Below are 23,096 nucleotides of genomic sequence, written 5' to 3'. Positions count from 1 at the left end.
GAGCTGGCCTGGTGGTCTCTGGGTAAGCGCCTGCCAGGGGGCATTCAGGGCCCCTTCGAGAGCTGGGGGTCCTCATTCCTCAGCCCTGGATGGCTCCCCCTCACCCAGGAGCCGCCTCTGCGCTTCGGCCTCTCAGGGCCGCGTTCTTTGGAAACTCCCTCCCCGGGGGGGGGGGGGGGGGCCTTGGCTGCTCCCCCAGCTCTAAGTGTCCCCAGCCGGGAGTAAACAAGCCCCCTCCCCCCTCAGCACCTGCAGCTCTAGCCCTCTCTTGGGGGTGGGGGTAGGGAAGAAAAAGGAAGTACCTGCTGGGGGAAGCTGAGGAGAGATGCTCAGAGATTGAGCTCTAGGCAGGGTTCTCTGCTCCAGGCTGGAGTCTCTGTTCTAGGTTGGATCTCTGTTCTAGGCTGGAGTCTATGTTCTAGGCTGGGGGTCTCTCCTCCATGCAGGGGTGTCTGTTCTAGGTTGGGGTCTCTGTTCTAGGTTGGGGTCTCTGTTCTAGGCTGGGGTCTATGATCTAGGCTTCGGGTCTCTGCTCCATGCAGGGGTGTCTGCTCCAGGCTAGAGTCTCTGTTCTAGGCTGGGGGTCTCTGCTCTTGCCATCCTGATTTGCTTTGGGCAAGCTCAAGCACCTCTTGTCTCCTCCTCCCATTTCCCTGCTAAGACCAAGGTGCCCATGGCCCTGGTGCCATCTCTAGCTTCCAGTTTCCACCTCCTGTAAGAGGAAGCCTTTGGACCGGGCGGCTTCAGCTGGGATGATGTCAGCTCTGGGGGGGGGGGTCCCAGACCGCACCCAGGCAGAAGCTCAGGGGGATGAGAGTCAAGGAAAGGGGAGAGAGGCGTCCAGGTTCCAGGAGCTGGGGGGGGGTCCCTAGGGGCCACCACTGAGCCCCTCCCTCACCCAGCCTAGAAGAAATGGGTTCTGGGACCAGGGCCCCAGGCCCCTCTGCCAGGGGTGGTTGGCAGGGAACCTGGGCACAATGTGGGGGGCTGGGACTTTGTCCAAGGTCACGCAGGAGGGGACCCTCCCATCCATGGTGTTAGGGTGAGAAGGGGCTGAGCCCCAAGACGGAGGGATGGAGGAGGGACTTCTGAGACCCAAGGTGGAGGAGGGACCCCAAGGCCAAGAGCAGGAAGACAGATGGGCAGGGGGAGACCCCAAGTCTCAGGGTCGCTTTAGGCCCTTCGGTCTCCTTCCCCTCGGCTGCCCGCAGCCCCCTTCCCCAAGCCCCAGGCTCAGTTCGGACCCCGTCCCCTCACCCAGACCATTTGTCCCAGCCCCTTCTCCCAGCGGCCGATGGTTTCCTCAGGAAAGGTCCGGGCCGGCTGCCGCGCTCAACAGCTCAGAGGGGTCCCGTCACCTCAACAACCGCTGGGTGGGGGCCGGAGGCTCTTCCAGGGAAAGCTGCGCCCTCCCCCCCCCCCCCCCGACGCCTCCTTCCCCACAATCTGCTTGTGGAACAGCAGGCCCTGCTTGGTCCTCTCAGGTCCCACCTCGGGACCTTTACCCAAGGAGAGCCCCCGGGTCCGCCACGACAGCTCCAGGCCGCCCTGTCCCTCCCACTCGGGACGTTGTGTGTCCTTGTGTCTGGGCCGCTGGCAGCGGAGAGGAGGGTCTGGCCCCGCTCTCCTCCTCTTCCTGGGAGTCCAGGGCAGGGCCTCGCACGCAACCGGAGCCTGATGATTTGCCAAATGAAAACAGATTAGAGAGAAGGACAAAGAGAGAGACAGAGAGAAAGAGAGGGACAGAGGCCGGCAGGGAAAGGGAGGAAAAAAGATGAGGCGGAGGGCAAGAGACTTGGAGGGAGAAAAGGAAAGGGGGAGGGAGAGACCAGAAGGCAGAGAAAGAGAGATAGAGAGGTAGGAGACACAGAGACAGAGAGAGAGACGGAGAGAGACAGAGATGGAGAGAGACAGAGACAGAGAGAGAGAGATGGAGACAGAGACAGAGAGAGAGAAAGATGGAGAGAGACAGAGACAGAGAGAGAGAGACGGAGAGAGACAGAGACAGAGAGATGGAGAGAGACAGAGAGAAAGACGGAGAGAGACAGAAACAGAGAGAGACGGAAAGAGACAGAGACAGAGAGACACAGAGAGAGAGACAGAGAGACAGAGAGAGGGACAGAGACAGAGAGATGGAGAGAGAGAGACAGAGACAGAGAGATGGAGAGAGACAGAGAGAAAGACGGAGAGAGACAGAAACAGAGAGATGGAGAGAAAGAGAGAGACAGAGACAAGTGAGAATTGTTTTTTCAGTGGCGGGGCTTTCTTGGCAGGTACATGAGTTGCCGGTTCCTTCTCCGGCTCATTTCACAGATGAGGAAACTGAGGCAGGCAGGGTGAAGTGACCCGCCCCTGGCCCCAGCTAGGAATTGTCTGAGGCTGAATTGGAACTCAGGACTTTGCGTGCACTGTGGCGCCACCTAGTGGCGGGCAGGCGGAGATGACGGTCGGAGGCTCGGACAGACAGGAAGCCCCTAAGAGGGGGCGGGCGGGCCGGCACGGACCGCGGAGGGACAGACGGACGGACGGGCGCCCGGCCCGCGGAGGGCGGGGGCGGCGCGCGCAGCCCGAGGGCGCCGGGGCGGGGAGGCAGGGCCGGCCGCAGGCAGGAGAGGCGGGAGCCGGGAAGGGGCCGCGGAGCGGGGCCGAGCCTCCCAGGGAGGAGGAGCTGGCGGCGCGGCCGGGAAGGGGAAGGAAGCGGCGGGGAGGAGGGGTGTGGGGTGTGGGGGACCCTCCCAGCCGGGGCAGGAAGCGGGGAGGGGCGGCAGGGCCAGGGCCTCCGGAAAGCCGGCCCAGCTCCGCTTCCTGCCCCGCCGGAGCCAGGAAACCCGAGCCGGGACCCCGAGATCCCCACACCCCCGTACCCCCAAGGCCTCCGGGCTCTCCCGGCCCAAGCCCAGGTACGGCTCCGCCTTCTCCTTGCCTAGCGCCGGCGGGCCCTGTTTCCCCGGCGCCCGGGCCCTTTGCTCGCAGAAGCCTCTCACCTGGGAAGGGGGGGAGGAGGCTAATGGCTGACGGGAGGCCAGGTGGGGAGGGATGAAGGGATGAGCAGGGATGGCTAAGGGAAGCCTCGGTGGGAAGGAATGATGGGAGAACTAAGCAGGAGGAGGAGGAGGTGGCTAAGGTGAGGGAGGATAGGAAGGGATGAAGGAGGGACAGACAGGAGGAGGAGGAGGGGCGGCTAGGGGGAGGACCACTAGGAATGGCTAAAGGGAGGATCACCAGGCCCGGAGAGAGGAGAGAACCAGAGAGAAGGGTGGGGGGAGAGCTAATGGGAGGCCAAAGGGATGAAGGAGCAGACGGGAGGAAGAGGAGGAGACTAAGGGGAGAATCCCCAGGCAGGGGGAGGTGAGAGGAGAAGGACCAGATCGGAGGAAGAGGGGGTGCGGGGGTGCTAAGGGAGGCCAGATAGGAGGAAGAGAAGGAAAAGGAGGTGAGGAGGCTAGGAAGGGATGAGGGGAAAGGCGCCCCACTGGAGGAGGAGGGGCTTAACAAAGGGAGGACCCCCCTCAGGCAGAGGGAGCATCAGGGGGACGGGCTGGGGGAGGGGAGCTCCTGGTGGGAGGCCAGACTGGTGGGGCCGAGGGCAGGGTCAGGGCCTGAAGGACAAAGGGTCAGGTGAGCAGGCCAGGGAGGACGGTGGTGCCGCCGCAGAGCCGGCTCCGCCTGCCCAGGAGGGGCTCCCTGACCCCGCGATGGCGGGGATGGAGTCCCAGGGGCTGAGCAGGGCAGGGCGGGACCATAAGAGCTCCCTGAGGTTGGGGGAGGGGCTTCCGCAAATGCGAACGGAGCAGTAGAGAGCGCGGAAGCGGCGGGTCCTCCGGGTCGGCTCGAGAGGCCTCGTGCGTGCGCTGGAGCAGTCGCGTGGTGGCGGCCTAGAGCGGCCCCAGGTGGTGGCGCGGGGAGCAGTGGAGTTGGGATTGCGGCGGCGGCCGTGGGCGGGCTAGAGAGGGCCAGGCCGGGACTCCGGGAGGAGTGGAGCTGCGGAGGAAAGGCTCCGGGGGGCGGCTAGAGCGGCTCCGCCGAGGGAGAGGGAGGGGAGAGGCGGAGAGGGGGCGGGGGCGCCGGGGAGCGGGACAGAAGAGACAGAACTACGGAGCAGGTGAGGGTCCCCCCCCCAGCCCCGCCCTTTAGGGACCGGCATCCCCCTCCACCACCGCCCCGGTTCTGTAGACACCCCCATCCCACATTCCCCTGGACCTCTGCCCCCACAGACCCCCCACCTCCCGTAGACCCCTGGAGCCTGCAGCCACCGCCCCACCCCGCACAGTCCCGGACCCCTGGAGACACCCTGACCACGTAGACCACGGACCGTGTAGACACCGCCCCACCCGCACAGTCCCTGGATCCCCCTCCCCCTCTTAATGCATGGAGATCCCTGGATCCTGAAGACTTGTCATGTCCTGTCCGGGGTGCAGACTTAGGGATTTCTTTCTCCCACGTGATGCATGTGGAGCCCTGGACCCTGCAGACACGCCCCGCCCCGCGCAATTGCTGAATCCCCCAAACTCCCTGAACTCCATAATCATTGCCCCCTCCCCCTCCCCTGGCGCCCCTCTCTGTGTGATGTGAGAAGCCACGTTCTCACCCCAAAGACAGCCCCCCCAGACTCTGAACTCGCCGTGCTCCATGTCCCTCCTCCATCTGACAGACACCCCCAGCATCGCAATACCTCTCCCCGGGGACGCAGACATCCCCAATCCATATATACTGCGTGTCCCCACCCTCATCCTGCGGGGACCCTGAGCCCTGGAGACCCTCGCCGCCTCCCCCCCCCCACTGCTGTGGATCCCCCCTTGTCCTATAGAATCCGCAGACTCCCCACTTCCCAGCATCCCTGGCTCTGCCCCAGTACTATAGACTTTCTGGACCTCCTCCGGCCCCCGTATAGCCCCAGACGGATAGAGGCCCCGCACCATGGAGACCCCGCAGCTGTATGTGTGGGCGGCCAGGGCCCTGGCGCGGAGCACTGTGGGCCGGGTCTGGGAGGGCGGCTTCGGACTCGGGCACTCCAGCTTCCCTTCCTCCGCCGTCCTGTGGGGGCGGGGCGCTTGTTTCCGTGGGTGGTAGGAAGAGCAGAGGAGGCAGCGCAGGGCCTGGTGATGGTGCAGGTCAGTCACTGGGGCCGCCACTCTCAGCGCTGCTGCGGCCACCAGTGCCGGCTCCAGCCACTGTTACCGTTACCACCACTGCCGCTACCACTGGTACTGCACCATACTGTAACCACCACCGCTGCTCTTACTGCCGCTCCGGCCACAACTGGCACCACTAGTACTACTACCATCGCTGCCCCTAGCACTACCACTACCACTGTTACCACCACCACTAGTGCTGTTATTACTACTACAACTAGTACTAGTACTACCACTACCACTGTTACCACCACCACTAGTGCTGTTATTACTACTACAACTAGTACTAGCACTACCACTACCACTGTCACCACCACCACTAGTGCTGTTATTACTACTACAACTAGTACTAGCACTACCACTACCACTGTCACCACCACCACTAGTGCTGTTATTACTACTACAACTAGTATTAGCACTACCACTACCACCGTCACCACCACCACTAGTGCTGTTATTACTACTACAACTAGTACTAGCACTACCACTACCACCGTCACCACCACCACTAGTGCTGTTATTACTACTACAACTAGTACTAGCACTACCACTACCACCGTCACCACCACCACTAGTGCTGTTATTACTACTACAACTAGTATTAGCACTACCACTACCACCGTCACCACCACCACTAGTGCTGTTATTACTACTACAACTAGTACTAGCACTACCACTACCACCGTCACCACCACCACTAGTGCTGTTATTACTACTATGACTAGTACTAGCACTACCACTACCACTGTTACCACCACCACTAGTGCTGTTATTACTACTACAACTAGTACTAGCACTACCACTACCACTGTCACCACCACCACTAGTGCTGTTATTACTACTACAACTAGTACTAGCACTACCACTACCACTGTTACCACCACCACTAGTGCTGTTATTACTACTACAACTAGTACTAGCACTACCACTACCACTGTCACCACCACCACTAGTGCTGTTATTACTACTACAACTAGTACTAGCACTACCACTACCACTGTCACCACCACCACTAGTGCTGTTATTAATACTATGACTAGTACTAGCACTACCACTACCACTGTTACCACCACCACTAGTGCTATTATTACTACTACAACTAGTACTAGCACTACCACTACCACTGTTACCACCACCACTAGTGCTGTTATTACTACTACAACTAGTATTAGTACTACCACTACTACTGTCACCACCACCACTAGTGCTATTATTACTACTACTACTGATACCACCACCACTAGTGCTATTGTTACTACTACAACTAGTACTAATACTACCATTACCACTGGCTCCACCACTACTAGTACTGCTATTACTACTACAACTAGTACTAGTACTATCACTACTACTGTTACCACCACTAGTGCTATTATTACTACTACAACTAGTACTAGTACTACCATTACCACTGGCTCCACCACTACTAGTACTGCTATTACTACTACAACTAGTACTAATACTACCATTACCACTGGCTCCACCACTACTAGTACTGCTATTACTACTACAACCAGTACTAGTACTACCACTACCACTGTTACCACCACCACTAGTGCTATTATTACTACTACAACTAGTACTAGTACTACCATTACCACTGGCTCCACCACTACTAGTACTGCTATTACTACTACAACTAGTACTAGCACTACCACTACCACTGTTACCACCACCACTAGTGCTGTTATTACTACTACAACTAGTATTAGTACTACCACTACTACTGTCACCACCACCACTAGTGCTATTGTTACTACTACAACTAGTACTAATACTACCATTACCACTGGCTCCACCACTACTAGTACTGCTATTACTACTACAACTAGTACTAGTACTATCACTACTACTGTTACCACCACCACTAGTGCTATTATTACTGCTACAACTAGTACTAGTACTACCACTACTACTGTTACCACCACCACTAGTGCTGTTATTACTACTACAACTAGTACTAGTACTACCATTACCACTGGCTCCACCACTACTAGTACTGCTATTACTACTACAACTAGTACTAGCACTACCACTACTACTGTTACCACCACCACTAGTGCTATTATTACTACTACAACTAGTACTAGTACTACCATTACCACTGGCTCCACCACTACTAGTACTGCTATTACTACTACAACTAGTACTAATACTACCATTACCACTGGCTCCACCACTACTAGTACTGCTATTACTACTACAACCAGTACTAGTACTACCACTACTACTGTTACCACCACCACTAGTGCTATTATTACTACTACAACTAGTACTAGTACTACCATTACCACTGGCTCCACCACTACTAGTACTGCTATTACTACTACAACTAGTACTAGCACTACCACTACCACTGTTACCACCACCACTAGTGCTGTTATTACTACTACAACTAGTATTAGTACTACCACTACTACTGTCACCACCACCACTAGTGCTATTGTTACTACTACAACTAGTACTAATACTACCATTACCACTGGCTCCACCACTACTAGTACTGCTATTACTACTACAATTAGTACTAGTACTATCACTACTACTGTTACCACCACCACTAGTGCTGTTATTACTGCTACAACTAGTACTAGTACTACCACTACTACTGTTACCACCACCACTAGTGCTGTTATTACTACTACAACTAGTACTAGTACTACCATTACCACTGGCTCCACCACTACTAGTACTGCTATTACTACTACAACTAGTACTAGTACTATCACTACTACTGTTACCACCACCACTAGTGCTATTATTACTGCTACAACTAGTACTAGTACTACCACTACTACTGTTACCACCACCACTAGTGCTGTTATTACTACTACAACTAGTACTAGTACTACCATTACCACTGGCTCCACCACTACTAGTACTGCTATTACTACTACAACTAGTACTAGTACTACCACTACTACTGTTACCACCACCACTAATGCTGTTATTACTACTACAACTAGTACTAGTACTACCATTACCACTGGCTCCACCACTACTAGTACTGCTATTACTACTACAACTAGTACTAGTACTACCACTACTACTGTTACCACCACCACTAGTGCTATTATTACTACTACAACTAGCACTAGTACTACCATTACCACTGGCTCCACCACTACTAGTACTGCTATTACTACTACAACTAGTACTAGCACTACCACTACTACTGTTACCACCACCACTAGTGCTATTATTACTACTACAACTAGTACTAGTACTACCACTACCACTGTTACCACCACCACTAGTGCTATCATTACTACTATAACTAGTACTAGTACTACCATTACCACTGGCTCCACCACCACTAGTACTGCTATTACTACTAAAACTAGTACTATTACTACCACTACCACTACTACCACTGTTACCACTACCACTGGCTCTACCACCAGCACATTGCACAGGAACTAGGACACTCACCGTCCACATCGTCCCAAAGCCCCCGCGCTGCTCTTCGTGGATTTCCCTCTTGGACATTTGAAGGAGAAGGGGGCCCGGGGCCTTCTTGGGGAGCTCTGGGAGCTGCAGCCGGAGTGGGGGCGGGGAGCGCAGGGCCCCGGGGCCATCCCTTGGGGCGGGGGTAGGGGAGGAATGCAGTCCAGGTTAAGCTGAGGAGCAGAGGTGGGTGATGGAATGTCAAGGGCCCAGACGTCGAGGACCAGTTTGTCTGGAATGTGGAGAGCGTGAAGGGAGGGACTGGGCTTTCTGAGAGCTGGACTCGCGGCCAGAAGGTGGGGGGCGGCCCGGGCCGGACGCTGGGCACCGGGGAGCTACTGAAGGGCCCCGAGCAGGGCAGCCGTCAGTGCCAAGCCTGGGAGGACGGCTCGGGCTGCTGGGGAGGACAGCTCGCTCCATAGGCGGACTGGGCTCGGGGTCCCGGGGCGTTTGGAGATCTGACAAGAGTCGCCCCTTAGTGGCCAGGGCCTTCTGGGCAGAAGCTGTCGGTGACGTGGGGTTATCCCTTGGGAGAAGGACCGGGGCTGGATGTGGGGTAGAGGGGGCATTGAGCTGGGGAGGGAGTAGAGGTTACCGAGGGAACACCCACCTCGGACCATGAGCAGCAGGGGCCGCCGGGGTGGGGGAGGGGGCCAGGGGGGAGAGCCGGATCCCAGGGAGGGGTGGTCCACGCTGGCCAGAGCTCCCCTGGCAATGGAGCTGGCGAGACTCTCACTAACTTTCAAGAGCCCTTTCTGCCAAGAGGGACACCCTCTCCCCTGGGGACCCCCAAACCCCTTCCCCTCAGCAGAAGATGGCATGAGGATGCCCGGGGTCCCCGGGGAGAACCCCCAAATATGGCCCTTTGGGCGCCCCTGTGGACCCACCGATTTTATAAGAGGGGTTCTTAGCCTGGGCCCTGGGGTCTGTGGGAGATTTTGATACTCGGTCTCTTGTAATCTTACACCTGTAAAAGCGGGGTGGTGACAGTGGCCCCCGGAACTGCCCAGACCAGCACCCAGAAAGCTTAAGGGCCCTGCTCTGCTTTGCGGGGTTCTTCTCTTTTTGTGCTATGGGTGCCTTTTAGGGCCCAGAACTCCCCCAGTTCCTGAGGAGTTTCCCACGGCCCCCCGCTTCCATTCCCAAGACCCTCGTCTCTGCAGAGCATCCCTCTGGCTCCCCTTCGGCCCCCCACGGTGGGGCTTTCTCCCCCGAGTGCCCCCGGCCCTGCCGAGCCCCCTTCCTTAGGTGTGAGGGGCTGTAGGTTCAGAGGCTTAAGGGATCTTCCCAGTGCTTTGGCCTAACCCCTCTCTCCAGACAGGCCAGAGGCGTCCGGGGGCTCCCTGTGCCACCGAGGTGGCCGAGGGCCTCCCCGGGATCCGGTCCTCTGGCCCCAACGCCCCCCAACTCCCGGGAGCCACCGCCAGCCCCCTCCAGGCCCTGGCTCCTAGACTCGTCCTACTCCCGCCCGGGTACCTCAGGACTCCTTAGCTTTGGGCCTAGGAGGCCCGGGCCAGGGCCCGAGAGAGGCTGTGGCAGGAAGCCCGGGCCTAGGGGAGAACGTGTCGGGGCTCTGGGAGGGGACGGAGGCCCGGGCTAACAAGGAGGAGTTGGGGTTCCGGTGGTGAGCGAAGGCCCAGCTGGGGAGGGTTGGGCGGAACCGGCTGTTAAAAATAGCTGCTGGGTCAGCAGTCCGGGCCCCTCCCCCTCCCGTTCCCTTGGGATGGGGCGCCTCGTCCCGCCCTCCGCTCCCCGGGCTCTGCCCCCCTGACACACTGGCAGGGCCCACTTGTCCATGATTAATGTTCCCATTAGACAGACTAATTAACACCACGCGGGAGGAGAGACTTGGGAGGCTACTGAGCAGACGAGCAGAGGGGTCCTGGCTGGATGGGGAGCCGGGCAGGGGGCTCCTGAGACCCTGCCCTCTTCCCCACAGCCAGCCGAGGGCTCCAGGCCCCCGGGGGGGAGGGGCTAATGGGAGGGGGGCAAGGCCCGGACGCCCGGGTTCCCCGTGGGACCGGGGCTCGTGGCTTTGGGGGCCCATGTGACTTCCTGTTTCAGGAAGCGGGGCTGGTAGGTGAAGGCGACATCCGGCCCCCAGCCCCGCTCTGATCAGGGCCCCCTCATCCCCCCAGACGCCCCCCACCTCTCCTGGGCCCCCCAGCTCCTCTCCCGGACCCAGGTATCGGGCTGCCCATCCCATCCCCTGGGGCCGGCGTCCCAGCTCTGCCCGCCCCCAGCTTGGCCGAGGCCCCGGGCCTCTGAAGGGCTCTTTGTGGGCTGGGACAGAGGCTCCATTGAGTGACGGGTGGATGAGGGGAGGCTCTGTTTACTCACCTCCCCACCTGGGCCAGGAATGTGTGAGTAACCCAGGCGTCCGGGCCTCCCGGGCCGGGGCCTCACTGCAGCCGCCTCCTTCCCACAGACTCAGCACAGCATGGAGATGGAAGACGCAGCTCGGGGGGTGAGTTCTGGCTGCTGGAGGGAAGCCGGGGAGGGGGACTGGGGGATGAGGGGTCAGAGTGTGGGGGGGGGGGGGCCGGGTCCTGGAGGGTGAGGGGTCAGAGTGCAGGGGGGCCGGGTCCTGGAGGGTGAGGGGTCAGAGTGCGGGGGGGCCGGGTCCTGGAGGGTGAGGGGTCAGAGTGTGGGGGGGGCGGGGGCCTGGAGGATGAGGGGTCAGAGTGTGGGGGGGGGCGGGGGCCTGGAGGGTGAGGGGTCAGAGTGCGGGGGGGCCGGGTCCTGGAGGGTGAGGGGTCAGAGTGTGGGGGGGGGGCGGGGGCCTGGGCCCTTCTGGATGGTACAGTTGATGTCACCTTCCTTCCCCGCTGGCTTGTTCCAGGCCCCTGGCCCGACCCGGCCGGCCCCAGTCAGCATTATCGGTGCCGAGGATGAGGACTTTGAGAACGAGCTGGAGACGGTGAGCCGGGCTCCGGCCCCTGTCCCCCCTACCCCCCAGCCTGGGGCCCTTGTCTTTTTCCCTCCCTGCCATGTGTGTCCCAGTGTCCCATAACTGAAACTGAACGTCAGGGTGGGGGGAGGGGGTTAGGACACGGGCATCAGGGCTGGCCTTCCCAGGTCCCCCCCCAAAGGGCCCAGGAGGCCCCAGCCGTGCTCTCTCGCCCCCCCCCCTCCCCCCGGGTGCAGTGGCCACGGATCTCTGGAGAGGAACTAGGAGGCAAGCGAGCCCGGGCTCTCCCTTGGCAGATGGGAAGCCAGGCCCGGGGGGAGGGGGGGCAGGCAGGCTCGGGCCCAGGACTCCTTGGGCTCGCCCCCCCCCCCCCGTGTCCGGCTGACGGCCTGCGTCCTGTCCCTCTCGCCCCCAGCACCCGGAGGAGCGGAGCAGCGAGTTCCAGAGCCTGGAGCAGGTGAAGCGGCGCCCGGCCCACCTCATGGCCCTGCTGCACCACGTGGCTCTGCAGTTTGAGCCGGGACCCCTGGTGAGACCTGGGGGGGTTAGAACCGGGGCACAGAGCCTGGGAGGGGCAGGGCTAGAGCTGCACCGGGCCGGGGGCCGTGGAAAACTGGGCCAGTAGGAGCCTGAGGAGATCGAGACCCAGGCCTGGAGCCGCAGGGGGCAGGGCTGCCAGGAGCCAGATTCGGGATGGGGTCTGTGACACGGAGAGCGTGGGCTTTAGTCCGGTGCCAAGCAGGGAACTCGGGAAAGCCTCCTGTCTCCCTCCCTCCTCCTCTCTCTCCCCCCCTCCCCTGGCCTCACGTTAATTATGTGCATTTAAAAGCCTGACTGTGTGCTGGGGGAGTCTGGGGGGGCAGAGATGCCTGGATCTAGGATGTGTCCACGTAGCCTGCGGGCTGGGGCCTAGAACACGAGGGTCCCCAAGGCCAGAATTAGAGGAGCTGAGGGCTTGGGGCGCCTAGGGTGGGGGGAACCTAGAGGGGTGCCCATGGGGCCCAGTACAGGGCAGAAGCCCTGCAGGTAGAAGTCCTGTGGGGGGGCTGGGGGCAGGGGATGATGTGACCTCTGCCCCCCCTCCCCCAGCTCTGCTGTCTCCATGCTGACATGCTGACCGCGCTGGGCCCCAAGGAGGCTAAGAAAGGCTTTCTGGATTTCTACCACAACTTCCTGGAGAAGACAGCGGTAAGGAACCCCCCCCCATGCTAATCCCGGCTCCCCCCCCCCCCAGTGAGGAAGCCCCCCTTCCCCACATCCTCCCGCCTCTCATGAAGCTTCTCCTTTGGCAGGTCCTGCGCGTGCCCGTGCCCCAGTCAGTGTCCTTTGAGCTCGGTAAGTCAGGGCAGGAGGCGGAGAGGGCGTGAGATGGGGGAGCCCACCCCCCGCGGCCCCCGCCCATCCCGCCCATTCCACAGACCGCACGCGCCCAGAACTGCTCCCCGAGGAGACGCAGCGACGCTTCCTGCAGGAGGTGGTCCGGGCCCAGCAGAACGCCGTGTCCCGGCAGCTGGAGGACTTCCGGTCCAAGCGGCTCATGGGGATGACCCCCGGGGAGCCGGATCTGTCCCAGCTGGAGGCCTGGGCGGTCCGCGACCGCGTCAGCTTCGAGGGCCGGGAGCGCCTCGTGGCGGAGAGGCTGCTGAACCGACTGGAGGACATGCAGTGAGTGACCCAGAGCCTCAGTCCCCCTCCCCTCCATTCCCTCCTCCCTTCCCTCCTCCCTCTTCCCCTCCTTCCTCCTCTCTCTCTCTCCCTGGGGGATTTCATGGGGTGGAAGGGCCGGGCAGGACGGGCCGGGCAGGACAGGCCGGGCAGGACTGACCGGCCTTTCCCCAACCCTCTCCCCACAGCCCGACCATCTCCACAGATGAGGAAAAGAGGTGATGCTGGAGATCTGGGCCCAGGGGCTGGGGCTGGAGGCCCTTAGGGAGTGGGGGGAGGGCCTCCAGGTTTGGGGTGAGGAGAAGAGCCCGGCCCGGCTCACTGCGTCCTCCCTACCAGCGTGGCGATCGTGAACGCCATCAGCGCCTACATGCGCCACCTCGGCGTCCGGACCAAGGGCAGCGACAAGAAGGCCCGCGGGAACTTCTTCCGGAAAAAGGTGCCTCCTTTCTCCCCCCGCCCCTTCCGGGCTCAGCCGGTTTGGGACTCAGAAGACTACTGACCACTCTGATGGCCCTTCTCCCACAGATGTCTGGGAACCGCCGGGCGGATGATCCCCCCAAGACCAAGAAGGGGCTCAGCATCATCCTGGACGCTGCTCGATGGAACCGCGGAGAGGCCCAGGGTGAGCCAGGCCCCGGGCCCTGCCTCTGACCCCCAAATCCCTTCACAGTCACCTCCAAGTCCTGCCTCTGCCCCCCGAATCTTCCCACAGTCAGCCCTGGGCCCTGACTCCCCAGTTATGTTGGGGTGGGAATGGCCCGCACCCCCCCATCTCACGGCTCCTCTCATTCGTTGCAGCTCCTGACTGCCGACACCCTAAAGCTGAGAGTGATGGTAACGGCGCTAAGCCCGGGCTCCCCTCACTGGGGGTCAGGGTCCCAGGGAGGGGCTCCGGGGTTCCCAAGGAGGGGGGGCTCAGCGGGCCTGATGCCTGCCCCTCCCCCCAGGAGAGAAGCCAGGGCTTCCTGAGCGGAAGGTCAGCCATGTGACCCCCCCACGGGGGGTCGTTGGGCCCCTCGTGCCGGAAGCCCCTGGTGTTGCTGTGCACCCCCCTCCAGGGGAGAGCCCGGACAAGGAGTCAGGTGAGAAAAGGACCAGGGTTAGGGGCACAGAGACGGGGTTCTCCGGAGTGGGGAAGGGGGTCCTAGCAGGCTCTCCGCGCCTGGCCTCCTCAGGGCCCTGCTTTCCTCCCGGAGTAAGGAGACTTCCCTGCTTGGGGGTCTCTGCAGATGGGAGGGGGAGGCTTCAGGCTCTTCCTTTGCCCCCTGGGCCTGGGCTGGGGCTCCCTCTCTCCGAGCGAGGTCCTCACTGCCCCCCTAGCCCTGTGCGGGGCCCTCGGGGCCGCCCCCCTCCAGACTCACTGCGGCTGCCCTCTGCCCGGGCCAGGCTGCAGCCTCCTCCGCACCCAGCCCGGCACCTTCCTGGGCTTGGGCCGCCCGGGGTCCTTTGGGGCTCTTAAGGCCGTGAGCCCTCGTCTTCTCTCTCGCCAGGTACTGACCCACCCTCAGAAGTGGGGGACCCACCCCCCCAAGGCCCATCCAGCTCAGAGCCCCCCATCCTCCCGGAGAGCAGCGCGGAGGACGGGGCCGACACGGAGAGGTAGGGAGGGGGCCGGGCCTGGCGGGGAGGGGGGGGGCCGCCTGGGGCTGGGGGCCGCTCCGCCCGCCGTCGCCTGCTCCTTGCCAGCCTGCTGTCCCTCCCCCTCAATTCCCTTTGCTCCGTGGTGGACAAGGCCGGGATCGCCCCTCTTACCCGCTCCCTGACCTTAGGCAGGTCGAGGCCCCGGGGGCTTCAGTTATGGCTGCTGTGCCACCAGGCTCTGGGGCCCCCGGCCCTGACTCCTGAGCTCTTCAGTGCCCCGGGACTGGAGCCACAGGGAGGAGGCTGGGGGGAGAGGAGGCAGATGGGGGCAGAATCCCCCTGAACCCCATCCCCACAGCCAGGCAGACGGGCCAGCCTCACAGGCCCTCCCACCTTCCAGCTTCCCGGTGCTCGGGCTGTGGGACCTTGCGCCGGACCCTTCCCCTCCTCGCTGGGCCTCAGCTGTCCCCTGTGTCAGAAGAGAGGGTCAGACCAGATGACCTCTAAACACTCCTCCTTTCCTCTTCCTCTTTCCTCCTCCTTCCTCAGTTCCCTCCTCTTCTCCCTCCACTCTCCTCTCCTCCCTCTTCCTTTCTCTGTTCTCTCCTCCCTCCTCTCTTCTCCCTCCTCCCTTCTCTTCTCCCTCCTCTTTTCCCTCCTCTTTTCTCTGTTCCCTCCTCTTCTCCCTCCTCCTTTCTGTTCCCTCCTCTCTTCTCTGTTCCCTCCTCTTCTCCCTCCACCTTTCTCTCTCCCCCTTTCTTCGCACTCAGCTCCTGCCTCCCTACGGTGTTACCCACCCCCGCTACCTGCCGCCCCGGGGGCCTCGCCCCCCTCATGGTTGGGGGGGACGGGCACTGCCCCCAGCCCGTCCTCGTGCTGCTGCTTTGGGAGACCTGGGGGGTGGGGCCCATCTGGGGCACCTCTGACCCTGAACCTGCTCTCTCCCCAGAAAGTGGAAGAGGTGGGTGACTGGGCCCTGGGCTGGGGGAAGGGGTCTATCCTCTCCCCCAAACCTTCCCGGCCTCCTTCCCCCTCCCCATGACCGCCCCACCTTCCTACCTTTGAAGGGGGATCAGACCCCCAGGAACAGCTAAGTATCTGATGCCCCTCTCAGGCTCTCTGGAGCCTGCCCCTCGTCCCGCTTCCCTTTCCCCTCCGCAGGGCAGGGGTGGGACACCCAGAACCCAGTGTGGTCCAGGGGGACCTCAGGCTCCTGCTTCCTCTCCCCTCCCCCCCGGTTCCCCCCCAGTCTCCCCCAGCTGAGGAGCATGACCTGGAGTGCTGACTCTGTCTTTTCTCCATTGCATGTTCTCTCCCCTCTTCTCCGGCCCCCTTGTCACTCTTTCCCTGCCTCATTCTCTCTCCTGGCTTCTTCCCCTTGCCTCATGTCCGTTCCCATTCTTGGTCTCCGTCCTGCTCTGTCCTGGTCTCCGTCCTGCTCTGTCCTGGTCTCTGTCTCCCTCGGTCTCCGTCCTGCTCTGTCCTGGTCTCTGTCTCCCTCGGTCTCTGTCCTGCTCTGTCTCGGTCTCTGTCTCCCTCGGTCTCCGTCCTGCTCTGTCCTGGTCTCTGTCTCCCTCGGTCTCTGTCCTGCTCTGTCCTGGTCTCTGTCTCCCTCGGTCTCTGTCCTGCTCTGTCTCGGTCTCTGTCTCCCTCGGTCTCTGTCCTGCTCTGTCTCGGTCTCTGTCTCCCTCGGTCTCTGTCCTGCTCTGTCCTGGTCTCTGTCTCCCTCGGTCTCTGTCCTGCTCTGTCTCGGTCTCTGTCTCCCTCGGTCTCTGTCCTGCTCTGTCTCGGTCTCTGTCTCCCTCGGTCTCTGTCCTGCTCTGTCCTGGTCTCTGTCTCCCTCGGTCTCTGTCCTGCTCTGTCTCGGTCTCTGTCTCCCTCGGTCTCCGTCCTGCTCTGTCCTGGTCTCTGTCTCCCTCGGTCTCCGTCCTGCTCTGTCCTGGTCTCCATCCTGCTCTGTCCTGGTCTCCGTCCTGCTCTGTCTTGGTCTCTGTCTCCCTCGGTCTCCGTCGTGCTCTGTCCTGGTCTCCATCCTGCTCTGTCCTGGTCTCTGTCTCCCTCGGTCTCTGTCCTGCCCTGGTCGTCTCGGTCTCCTCCCCCCCCCCCTACTGTGATATCTCTCACTCACACGGGGCCCAGACTCTCTGGGAGACTGGGGCGTTCCGAGAGCCTTCGGGTGACTGACCGGCGCCGGCCCTCCCGGGGCAGCCTCGGGGGCAAGGGCCGAGCAGGGGGCCGCTCTCGAAGTGACGTGGACACAGACCCTGGCTCTGCCGCGGCGGCCCTTGGCTCCGCCCGACGTGCTACGTATGTCATCCTTTCCTCCCCCCGGACAAGCAGGAGAGCGGAACGGGCCGGTCCCAGAGCCCGAGGGGGCGGGTGGTCTTGCCGTGGCGGGGGCGGGGAACAGGCCTTGACGTGAGGGGTAGCTGTGTTGACTGCCAGCTGAAGGCTTTGCAGGGGACTGACCGGCAGCCTCCCTCACAGCCCCGAGCCAGGTGATGAGGGGGAGCCGGGTCGTGCCGGGCCCGAGCTCGAGCCCGAGGAGCCGCCGGGCTGGCGGGAGCTAGTCCCCCCTGACACCTTGAATGGGATGCACAAGAACCAAGTGAAGCGGCAAGAAGTGATCAGCGGTGAGTTCCCTCCTGCCCGTCTCGTGACTCCCAAGCTGTCCATGGTCTTCAGAGGTTTTTCCTCTTGGAAATAGCCATCTCCAGATAGGATTAACTCTCTACCTTGGAGCCCCCTGTCCCCAGGGCCCTGGGTGTCCTTTCCTCTGTCTTTTAAGATTTTTGCCCTTAGTCATCCATCTTCAGACTGTCCTCCCCGCATCCCTCCGGTCCCCTGGAAACTTCCATCCCAATCTCATTGTCCACGAGCCCGCCTGCATCCCTCCGGTCCTCCGGAAGCCTTCCTCTCCCAGCTGCCTCTTCCCTCCCCGCCCCAGCCTCCCCCGTCAGCCACACTCCAGCCCGGCCACTCCACGGTCTGCGCTGCCCGCTGTACAGGTGCTTTCTCCACCCGTGGTCTTTGACCTGTTAGCCTCTCTCCTCCCTGCCCCTCTCTCATCCTCCCTGTCACCGTCCCCGCTGTGCCTCTGGCCGGGGCCTGCCTTCCTCCTACATTTGAGCAGCTCATCGGCCCCCGTGGCTCCATCTTTGCACGTGCTTCCCCGGGCGAGAGATCCAGCCTCGGTCTTTCTCCCGAGCTCCTTAGCCCCATTTCCCCGGCTGCCGCCCGGCTGCTGCAATAACTGTCCTGTGGGCGCCCCAAGTTCGGCGTGTCTGAGTGGGAATTCTCTAGTCCTCCAGCCTCGGGCTCCAGCTTGCCCTCCTTTCCTCCCTCACTCCACAAGGTGGGGCAGCGGCCCCCGATTCACGCCTCTCCCCTGGACCTGTGCAGTGGCCTCTGACTACTTCACGCCCCCTCCCCCACAGGGCCCCGGAGACTTTCCCAGATGGGGCCCCACCGTGTCCCTCCCCACAGGCTGCCCCCAGGAGCATCGTAATAGCAGCCGCTGTCCCGGGCCCTGGGGAGATAACCCGGAACAGCACTTTGTAAAGCATTGGCTGGGAAATGCCCAGAACCCTCTGGTGATCAGGACCCTGGCCAGGCCGGCGCCCCCTCACTCGTACATACACCTCCTGCACGTGTCCCCTCTCCGCCCCCCACGTGTGCGTGTGTCAGGGCGAGACGCGTCCACGATATGCCACACACTTATATGTTTTCCTGTGGTTTTAATTTCACGGTGGGGTGTAAGGCTCTTGAGGGCAGGAACTTCCGTTTTTATTTTTTTCTGCATCTAGCCCAAGGCCTAGCACCTTAGGAAGTACTTGGGGATGGACTGACCATCGGTGAATGTATCACCAGCGGCCCCTAGGTGGCGCAGTAGACTCAGTACCGCTCCAGGGACCCAGAAGACTCCTCTTCCTGAATTCAAATGTGACCTCAGAAACTTAGTAGTTTTGTGACCCTAAGCAAGTCACGTGACCCCGTTTGTCTCACTTTCCTGGTCTGGAAAATGAGCTGCAGAAAGAAATGGCCCACCCTTCCAGTATCTTTGCCAAGAAAACCCAAATGGTAGCACTACCAAAAAACACAGTCCTACTGTGTGTCGGGCACTGTGCCAAGCACTTTGGTAGCACAGAGAGCAGGACAAAACTAATGAATTAACTACAAAAAAATCCTGTCCTACTGTGTGTCGGGCACTCTGGTAAGCACTTTGGCAGCACAGAGAGCAGGACATGATTGAACAACTGTACCAAAAAACAGTCCTACTGTGTGTCGTGCACTGTGCCAAGCACTTTGGTAGCACAGAGAGCAGGACAAAACTAATGAATTAACTACAAAAAAATCCTGTCCTACTGTGTGTCGGGCACTCTGGTAAGCACTTTGGCAGCACAGAGAGCAGGACATGATTGAACAACTGTACCAAAAAACAGTCCTACTGTGTGTCGTGCACTTTAAAACTATTTGAATATTATGATTATGATTACAATAAATGCAAGGTCAAGAAAACCCCCCCCAAGGGGTCATGAAGAGCCATGCCCAACGACCTTTGGGCCCTGACCTCCCCTCTGCCCTGCAGAGTTGCTGGTGACCGAGGCGGCCCACGTGCGGATGCTCCGGGTCCTCCACGACTTCTTCTACCAGCCCATGGCTGACGGGGGCTTCTTTGCGATGGACGAGCTGCAGAACATCTTCCCCAGCCTGGATGAGCTGATCGACGTGCACTGTGAGCGGGGCCTCCCCCTCCCCCCCTTCCTTCCCAGCCCTCCTGTTGTGGTTCCCTCACACTCAGAGTAACCCAGCCCCCACCCAGGGTCCCCGAGTGCCCCCCCCCCGCCCATCCGCCAAGTTACCAGCCCAGCCTTTGGGGCTTCGGGGCCTCGTGACCAAGACCTCCCCGTGCCGCCCCAGCTCTGTTCCTGGAGAGCCTGATGAAGCTGCGGCAGGAGAGTGGCTACGTCATCGAGGAGATCGGGGACGTGCTGCTGGCCAGGGTGAGTGCCCGGGCCCTGCCCCTCCCCGGGCCCTGCTGTTCCCGGTCGTCCGGCTTCCTCTCCCGGCCCTCGGGCACCAGCCTGCCGAGCCGTGCCCCCCACGCCAGGGATCGGGTGCCCTGATTCCCTGCTCCAGTCCTGGAGCACCCAGCTCTTCTCCCCGGTGCTCTCAGTCCCCCACAAGCTCTTCTCTCCAGCTCTGTGAGGGGGGCCAGAGAGGCTTCAGGGGCACCCCCATTATCTCCCCGCAGTTTGACGGCCCCGAGGGCTCCTGGTTCCAGAAGATCTCCTCTCGATTCTGCAGCCGGCAGTCGTTTGCTCTGGAACAGCTCAAGGCCAAGCAGAGAAAGGAGCCTCGGTTTTGTGCTTTTGTGCAGGTGGGGCCGGGCCAGGGGTCGGGCCTTCTGAGGGGTCAGCGGCTGGGGCGCCTGGGCCGGAGGAGGCCGAGGCTGCCCGTCGGGACTCCGGCTTCCGCCTTTGCCCCCAGGAAGCAGAGAGCAGGCCCCACTGCCGCAGGCTGCAGCTCAAGGACATGATCCCCACGGAGATGCAGCGGCTCACAAAGTACCCCCTGCTCCTGCAGAGCATCTGGCAGAACACAGGTGAGCCTGGGCCCGGGCAGGTGAGCCTGGGCTCGGGCAGGAGCACGGGGACGGGGAGGGGCAGGGTCTTGCAGGAGTCCTAGGCAGAATCAGACTCCAGGCCTGGGTCCAGCCTTGATTTTGCCATGTGCTGCCTCAGTCTCCCCTCGCCCCCATAGAGGGGGGGCATCTGTGATGTTCAAGGGAGGGGTGCTTGCTGACCGGGGCCCCTCCTAAGGCATCCCTGCCCCCATTGCAGAGGAGCCCAAGGAGAAGGCCAAGGTGGAGCAGGCTGCTGAATGCTGTAAGGAGATTCTGCATCATGTGAACCAGTCTGTGAGAGACATGGAGGACCTGCTGGTGAGGAGGGGAGGAGGGTCCGGAGAGGGGAGGGAGGAGTGGGGGGAGGGGCGGAAGGCCAGATTCCCCCCCCACTCTGTCTGCAGCGGCTCAAGGACTACCAGCGGCGCCTGGACCTGTCCCATCTGAGGCAGAGCAACGACCCCATGCTGAGTGAGTTCAAGGTGGGTCTCCTCCTTGCCCCCCCCCCCGAACCCCTGCCAGACTCAGTGGGAGCAGCGGGGCGTCCCCGCCCCCTCCTGGGGGCTGCCCCCCTCCCACTCTGACCTCGGACCCCTGCCCTGCCCCAGAACCTAGACATCACCAAGAAGAAGCTGGTGCACGAGGGACCCCTGACCTGGAGGGTGACCAAGGACAAGGCCGTGGGTAAGTTGGGGGAGGGGGTGGGTGGGTCCGGGACCCCCGCTGGTCCTGACCGCCCACCCCCCTCCAGAGGTGCACGTGCTCCTGCTGGACGACCTCCTGCTGCTGCTGCAGCGCCAGGACGAGCGGCTGCTGCTCAAGTCCCACAGTCGGACGCTGACCCCGACGCCGGACGGCAAGACCATGCTGCGGCCCGTGCTGCGCCTGACCTCCGCCATGACGAGGGAGGTGGCCACGGGTGAGCGGGGGTGGGCACTGAGGGAGGGGCCTCCCGGGTGACCCATGGGGAGGGGGGGGGCGAGGAGGCCCTGGAGGGCCCTGGCTGACCTCCACCCCCTGACAGACCACAGAGCTTTTTATGTCATCTTCACCTGGGACCAGGAGGCCCACATCTATGAACTGGTGGCCCAGACGGTGTCGGAGAGAAAGCAGTGAGCAGCGGGCGCGGGGGGGGGGCTGGGGGAGGGCCCAGAGCCCCACCTCCCTCTCCTCGGGCCCCCCAAACGCCCCGTCTTGCTCTGTCCTAGCTGGTGCACCCTCATCACTGACACCGCAGGCTCCCTGAAGATCCCGGCCCCCCTCGGGCGGCTCAAGTCCCGACCCAGCCCTGTCAGGTGAGAGGCCTCCCCCTCCGCTCTCCCCCCTCTTCCCCCCCCTGCCCCCCACTTTTCTGGCCCTCTGAATTTTTCCGTCTCTCCCCATACTGGGTCTCCTTCCCCCAGTGCCCGGGAGCCTCTGATCAGCATCTCCGAGAACGGGAACAGCAGCCGCGAGACCCCCCAGGTGGAAGGTAAGGGAGATCCTGGGGGGAGGGGCCCAGGGTCAAAGGGCAGCACTCTGAGCCCGCTCCCTGTCCGCAGCAGGCCGCTGTGAGCGCATCCTGAGTGACCTGCTGCCCTTCTCCTGCCCGGGCCCCGAGGGCCAGCTCGCGGCCTCTGCCCTCCGAGAAGGTAAGCCTGGGGCCCTGCGCCCCTTCCCCCCCAAACCACCTTTCCCCAGCTGGTGCCCAGATCCTGCCCCCCATCCTGAATGTTCTACCCCTCATCCCTGCTCCGGGGCCCTGGGTCCTGCCCCCCCATCCTGCAGCTCCTGACCCACCCTCTCTCTGCCTCTCAGTTCTTTCCCTTAAGCAAATCCTGCTCCCGGCGGAGGAGGAAAACGGGCCGGGCCAGGGCCCCGAGAGCGAGGGGGCGCCGGGGGCCCCCCAGACCCAGGAGCTGCGCGAGAGGCTTCTGAACTTGGAGGACACCATTAAGAGGCTGGAGGTGAGTGGCGGGTAGGGCCGGGGAGAGGGGTGAGAGGCAGGGGGCCCCCCCTCACGGCGCTCCGTTCCCCCCTCCTCAGGAAGTGGAGGAAGAGTTCTGTCGGCTGCGACTCGTCATCTCCCAGCTCAATGGGGCCAGCCCCAGCCAGGCTGGCTGCTCCTGAGGCCCGCAGGTGAGCCCCGCCGAGGGGGGAGACCGCCTCAGACGGGGAAGGGGGGGTGGGGGGCTCTCAGGGCCCCGGGGAGCAGGAACAAGGGCCGGCCCCTGCCGCCCTCGTCTCACCGAGGCTTCCTGTCCCCCTAGGCCCTCTCCAAGGGAGGAAGGGAAAGGGGGTGATGTCGAGGAGCCCCCCGCCGGATCTGCCACTGCCTACGTCAGCAGAGAGGGGGCCTGGGCCCCGCGGTCCGGTGGGGCCCCGGCCGGCTCCGCTGCCCCGTGGGGGACTCGGGGCGCCATTCCAGCCCCGCATCAGTATTGTGCCCGGCCGGCTTCTTCAGTGCCTTACCTGTTATGCAGCGTTTTTATATTCTGAGGTTTATTTTTAATATATATATGTGTATATGGATGGACGGCCGTGTGATGGAGCGCCACTTTCCCGGGGACCCCTCATACTGGGAGCTGGGGGGCCTCTCCATGTCTCCATCCCTCTCTGAACCCCGAGCCCCCTGGAGGCCCCGGCCCCCGGAGCAGGACCCCAGGCGCCTCCTGGGGCTCACTGCTGAAGAAGGCTCTCTGGGATCCTCCACACCCCTCTTTCCTCCCCGGGGGGAGCTGAGGCCAGAGCC

The 23,096-nt window shown here is 61.9% G+C and overlaps 1 protein-coding gene across 8 annotated transcripts; it reads left to right on the top strand.

The window, feature by feature from the left end:
* Positions 1-2,766: 2,766 nt before the first annotated feature.
* ARHGEF1 (Rho guanine nucleotide exchange factor 1) lies at positions 2,767-22,876 on the top strand. 8 transcript variants are annotated; one of them, XM_074307002.1, is made up of 31 exons: positions 2,767-2,900; positions 11,008-11,046; positions 11,422-11,499; positions 11,906-12,019; positions 12,580-12,678; positions 12,783-12,825; positions 12,909-13,155; positions 13,344-13,373; positions 13,495-13,594; positions 13,684-13,780; positions 13,957-13,992; positions 14,106-14,240; positions 14,649-14,757; positions 15,689-15,700; positions 16,879-17,046; positions 17,227-17,372; positions 19,328-19,474; positions 19,660-19,742; positions 19,994-20,119; positions 20,230-20,344; positions 20,583-20,683; positions 20,770-20,847; positions 20,974-21,049; positions 21,117-21,284; positions 21,390-21,477; positions 21,574-21,660; positions 21,769-21,836; positions 21,910-21,996; positions 22,163-22,311; positions 22,391-22,483; positions 22,615-22,876. In XM_074307002.1, exons 2-30 carry the CDS (start codon positions 11,020-11,022, stop codon positions 22,472-22,474), a joined length of 2,898 nt encoding a protein of 965 aa, XP_074163103.1. In that variant the 5' UTR covers positions 2,767-2,900; positions 11,008-11,019; the 3' UTR covers positions 22,475-22,483; positions 22,615-22,876. The 8 variants fall into 8 exon arrangements, with proteins under 8 accessions (XP_074163103.1, XP_074163101.1, XP_074163105.1 ...); XM_074307000.1 differs by having other exon boundaries at positions 21,907-21,996; XM_074307001.1 differs by lacking the exon at positions 2,767-2,900 and adding an exon at positions 4,062-4,102 and having other exon boundaries at positions 21,907-21,996.
* Positions 22,877-23,096: the final 220 nt, after the last annotated feature.

The sequence above is a fragment of the Sminthopsis crassicaudata genome, chromosome 3 (genome assembly GCF_048593235.1).
Source record: "Sminthopsis crassicaudata isolate SCR6 chromosome 3, ASM4859323v1, whole genome shotgun sequence".
Classification (NCBI taxonomy): domain Eukaryota; kingdom Metazoa; phylum Chordata; class Mammalia; order Dasyuromorphia; family Dasyuridae; genus Sminthopsis; species Sminthopsis crassicaudata.
Note: the sequence above shows the minus strand (reverse complement) of the source record. Positions and strands in the feature narration are given on the sequence as shown.

What these genes read in the sequence shown, in the direction of transcription:
- ARHGEF1 (XM_074307000.1), top strand. Translation starts at nt 11,020, where the DNA reads ATGGAGATGGAAGACGCAGCTCGGGGG. An exon ending in ACTTCCTGGAGAAGACAGCG is followed by an intron (nt 12,679 to 12,782) that starts GTAAGGAACCCC and finishes CTCCTTTGGCAG; the next exon opens with GTCCTGCGCGTGCCCGTGCC. An exon ending in GAGCATCTGGCAGAACACAG is followed by an intron (nt 20,345 to 20,582) that starts GTGAGCCTGGGC and finishes CCCCCATTGCAG; the next exon opens with AGGAGCCCAAGGAGAAGGCC.